Source organism: Sinocyclocheilus rhinocerous, unplaced genomic scaffold (assembly GCF_001515625.1).
Source record: "Sinocyclocheilus rhinocerous isolate Xijiao unplaced genomic scaffold, SAMN03320098_v1.1 scaffold2219, whole genome shotgun sequence".
Classification (NCBI taxonomy): domain Eukaryota; kingdom Metazoa; phylum Chordata; class Actinopteri; order Cypriniformes; family Cyprinidae; genus Sinocyclocheilus; species Sinocyclocheilus rhinocerous.
In genome coordinates, this window is record NW_015644357.1 from 130,199 (window position 1) to 135,464 (window position 5,266).

A 5,266-nucleotide genomic window follows, 5' to 3' on the forward strand; every position below is an offset into this window, starting at 1 on the left:
TTTCTACAGGTGGTTTGTCCAGCCCACTCACCTGTGTGTAGCACACTCAGAATTGCACAATGTTTTCCTTGAAACATGGAGTGTTTATAAGAAAGTGTCTGGTGCGTATAGAGAGGAAAGAGTGTGTTTTTCTACAGGTGGTTTGTCCAGCTCACCTGTGTGTAGCACACTCAGAATTGCACAATGTTCTTGAGGTTTTCAACAGTTTTCATGTTGTGCATGTGGTGTGGTGTGGTGGGATGGGGGTAGAGAGGATCCTGGTTTCAGGAGGTAGGGTTGTGGATGAGGTTTCAGAGGGGGGTGAGATGATTGGAATTCAGGGCTCTCACAGCCTGGGGGAAAAAGCTGTTGAGCAGTCTTGCAGAGTGGGCCCTGATGCTCCGGTACCGTCTTCCTGATGGCAAGAGCTGGAAGAGACTGTGGGAGGGATGGATGGGGTCTTTCACGATACTGGTAACTTTACTGGAGCATCGTGCAAGGAAAATGTCCAGAATGGAGGGGAGAGGGGCACCGATGATCTTTGCAGCTGTGTTCACTGTCCGCTGTAGGGTCTTGCGGTCAGAAGCACTGCAGTTCCCGTACCAGACAGTGATGCAGCTGGTCAGTACGCTCTCAATGCTCTTTTAAGTCGGCGCAGGAAGTGGAGCCGCTGTTGCGCCTTCTTGGAGAGTGATGTAGTGTTGGTGGTCCAGGTGATGTCTTCTGTTATGTGCACCCCCAGGAATTTAGTGCTGCTGACTCTCTCCACAGTCGAGCTGTCGATGGTCAGTGGGGGGTGGTCAACAGAGTTTCTCCTGAAGTCCATCACAACCTCTTTTGTCTTACATTGAGGGGCAGGTTGTTTGCACTACACCTGCTCATTGTGGTAGTGCTGGAGGTGTTGTGGCCGACACGGACTGACTGAGGTCTTCCGGTTAGAAAGTCCAGGGTCCAATTTCAGAGGGAGGTATTTAGGCCCAGCAGGTTTAGTTTGTTGATGAGCTGTTGTGGGATTATTGAAAAGCACTGCAGTTTTTCTTTGGGTGCGATGAATGAAGCTGAAGTATTAGATGCTGTAGAATCTACATTTGTTATCACAGTAACTATATCAAAATATAGTTAATTTTCCGGTTTGTTTGATTATTTTCTCTTTAATTTGGAACCTGGGCCCTGTCCCAAACAACATGTACACTTGCGTCTTAAAATGGCTTGACCAAACGGCTTCACATTATGAATCTTTTGAATTCAAAGCAAAAGGCTGTTTGAAACTGTTTGGACTGGCAATGCTTGAATTCATTTTGGTGACATTTGCACAAAGTTTTACGCATTCTGGTAGATGTGTATTTTGTTGTTTTGAACATATTTGTGCTATCGCTAACACTTTTACATTTTTTTTTTTCAGAGCAGTGCCATGCACCCCTCATTCAAACAGCTGATGCCCACATAGAGGTCTCTGATCAGACACCCTCTGGCTGCAGAGGATGCTGGGAATGTGTCGCGGGCGCAGGAAGTTTGTGGCTGCCTCCCTCGCCCTGATCTTTATCCCAGCCCTCACCTGGCTCTATCTGTCATCCGCAAATTTCACAGGTATGACATTGCATATCACAGACGCATTTTCTGAGGTCTCAAACTTAAATTATTTTATAAAAATATAACATAAATTAAACATTTAGGTAAATTTTTGGTAAATAGTTACATTACATTAGATAGATAGAAAATAATAATGTAATTCCTGAAACGTGAACAATGGTATTGGGACTATTTTACACAATTCTACATAAACATAAGAAGAAGTTCTATTCAGAAACAATATATTCTTGAACACAATAGATGTACATGTGCTCCTTCTTGCACATAATGTTTGTAACAAATGTTTACTTAATTAAACCAAGGTCAGATCTTACTGTGTGATTTGTGGGTGTTTTTTTATTATTTAAGTGTTTTATTGCTTATTTGGAAGGTTTTTAGCAGGCATGTATACAACGGTACAATCGTAATAAGGGTTACAAGGGTTCTAGGCACACTTTACAAGTGAGATACAAGATAAAACAATAAATCACCATCTATTCATTCTGATCCTTAACTGTTATATGCATTCAGAACTCATCCCAGAGTGATATCTCCTCCTCTCTAACACCATTTACTCTGCTGAGCATAGATTTATATGATGCAATTTCCACCATTGCATTGGCCATTTCTTTCAGTTCTGGGACACTGTCTTTCAGTGTCTTAGAATAATCCTACTGACTGTTGTATTACCATAATAACATAATGTACACATTTTGATATCAGTGATGCCAACTTAGTCAAATATAAGACAAATCCAATTTCTGCTTTAAATAAGTCTCTAAAAAGACAATAGTGTCATTATGCAGCTCCAGTCAGTTCAGTGTTGATTCAGTTTAGTTCAATAACTGTGTAAAGTTAATCAATTATAAAACAAGTTCAATTAAGTAATAAGCAGCTCTACTGAAGAGAGTAGTGTTGTTATTCGGCTCGAGTCATTCAGTTATTCAGTGTTGATTTAGTTTAGTAACTGTGTCGAAGTTGCAAATTGATGATATTATTGAAACCAGATTAAGTTTGTTGACCAGTTCTACTCTGTAATCTTGTAGCACTGTCACATAATATTTCATTTGTTAATAACTTTCTTGTTAATTTGTCATTACCAGCATTGAAAAAAATTTGCTTAAAAAAAGTCTTTCTTTATTTGACATTTTGAACATTAGGCCTATTATCTGTAAATTAGAATTCCAAAAATCTGCCTTTTCAAAATACTTATTATTTTGTCTGTGTGTGTGAGTGAGTTTGTGTGAAATAAAGGCTTATTTTGCTGTGATGCATCAGCAAGATGAGTTCAAGCATGGATGCTTCTTGTCACCTCAAGTTTTTTTCACTACATGTTGTCTATATATGATCTGATGTTTTTGAAAATATGCATACTCTAAAATATTTTTTTAACTAAATTTGTTATTAAATACCAACATTTTGACAGCTATCCAAGTAATCTGTTAACATGTTGCAACGGGGTAATTCAGGTAGACTTGATAGACACATTTCTTTTATACACTATATACTGTACATTAACAGGCGCTAATGTGTATAAATAATGGATGAAATTATCTTAAGTTGCAATTTTGTCTTTGTATTGTATTTGCAACTGAAATTCTCATTATCTCTTGTAATTTCTGAAACAATACCTTTATTGTTAAAACAATACAAAGCATTTACACATCTAAGAACATTTTAACAATTATTAAATGTCATTTCACATTGAGCATGATTTGATGCACACCAATATGTTGCTAGCTACCAACAATCAGCTTATTGAAATCTTTTATGTATCTGCGTTTTACATTCGTTATGTGAATAATATTAAAGCATTAAAAACCACAGAGTATTTATAAATGTTGGAAGGAAACTGACAGACTTTATTTATTTATTTATTCTCCTCTCAGGTTTGTAGTTTACATCACTTTACCACTTCTCCTTCAAAAACAGATTAAAGTGTTTCCATGCCATACGAAATCAGGATACTGGGCATATACTGGTCTAGCTGTATCAGATTATGCTTATCCGTTTATGACTTAACACTGTAACAATTTAACATGAAAACAACTTAACGCGACCATGTCATGTTGGCTTATGCCTAATTGGTTGGAGAATGAGCGTGTAAACATGCTAATTTTGTTATCCTTACACCAACCATTAACCATAAAGATAATTTCATATGTTTGATTTGATCTGAAAAACATACAAATGCAAGCTATAAAGTTGGTTGTTGTGTTTAATTTTGTAAAGTAATAATGATTTTGTAAAGAAATGTGAGTAATTATTTTTTTCAGTGCATCTACTAAATGTTGACATGTAACATTCTATCAGTATCTCAGATTTTGGCCAATGTTTTGTGTAATGTGCTGCTAAATGTAGTGATATAAACATATTCGTGTTCATTCCGCTAGTCTTGTACTATTCTAGTTGGTAAAGTACACTCTACGGCCATTGAAGCATTTTTACACAGTGTGCTGAATGGAGTCATTCTAGCCTGTCTAAAATTGATGATTTACTCTAGTGGCTTTTAATGACTTTTGGCTGAAGTTAAATGTCTTTGCTGTCACTTTATTAACTGTGAATTAATTATTACGCCTCTAATTCATGCTCACGGAGGTTGAACAGCTCAAATAATGTACTGAAGTTTGTTTCTCTAGGGTCATTTTTGAGTGTTCTTGCAGTACATTCTTATATCTTACCTGTTAAAACACAGTTTGTGTTGAATATCCTTTTTAAAGACAAATTTAGTAAATGTAATTTATTTGTTTACATACAGTTTTGCTGCTTTCAAATGGTAAGCAATCATTTTTTTGTGAAACGTTATCAGCACATATTTTAAACATTTTAAACATCATACGAGCAAGCAACCTCTTTAATATCAAATACACTCAAAAAACAAATACAGTGCTATGGTAAATATCACAATAATAAAAACCTGTACTGCCTTAATTAAATCTCTCAATATAACTTAAGTGCTTGTTTGAGTTGAACATACTAAAATAAATCCAACAGTTAATTTAGTTCGAAATTTACTTAATTTCACAAAAAGAAATTAGCATTTGATTAACAAATTATATTTTTAAATTTTTTGGTACATTTTAATCAAAATATTTGAGAATGGAGTGGTTACACTGATCTGTTTCAAGAACTACAATTATTGCTCATTCTCTTTGAATATTCTTCATAACAACTTAACAACTTAAGAATTTGAGTGAGTTGCATAGATAAACCTCATGACCTATAGGCAAAATTAACAAATGCCCGCAGAGAGAGAGAGAGAATCTGTTTTTCTCCATCATGTGTTGCTTTGGACTGTATTAGTTGTGTAAATATTGAAGTTAAGTGTTTGTGTATTATCACACAAGATTAATATAGTGAGAGATCTGTTAGTGTTGACTGATTTTATATTTTCACACTTATAGGGGATTCTGTTATATTGCAGTTTTGATGGTTACCATTGTGGTGTGAGTTGAATTATTGGGTTTTGCACCATACTCATTTTTTTATGTCGTACTATGAATTATGGTTGTAAAAATAGTAGGGATGTGCATCTCATGACTCAGGCTGATACGATACGCATCTCGATGCATAGCCAACGATATGATACATTAAAGATACATATGAAGCAGCTACCGATGCGATGCGATACGATTCACCCCTATTACGATGCAATCCGATTTAGATTCGATTCGATTCAACACAATGCGATTCGATGCAATACGATGCAATGGAGAAA

The 5,266-nt window shown here is 36.0% G+C and overlaps 1 protein-coding gene across 2 annotated transcripts in view; it reads left to right on the forward strand.

The window, feature by feature from the left end:
• The window catches only part of LOC107758207 (glycosyltransferase-like protein LARGE1), a 36,631-nt gene that overhangs the window by 5,801 nt on the left and 25,564 nt on the right, over positions 1 to 5,266 (forward strand). For both annotated transcript variants that reach the window (XM_016575889.1, XM_016575890.1), the window contains one exon: positions 1,382 to 1,566. In XM_016575889.1, the coding sequence (XP_016431375.1) occupies positions 1,461 to 1,566 (106 nt within the window). In that variant the 5' untranslated portion in view covers positions 1,382 to 1,460. The remainder of the gene's footprint in view (positions 1 to 1,381; positions 1,567 to 5,266) is intronic.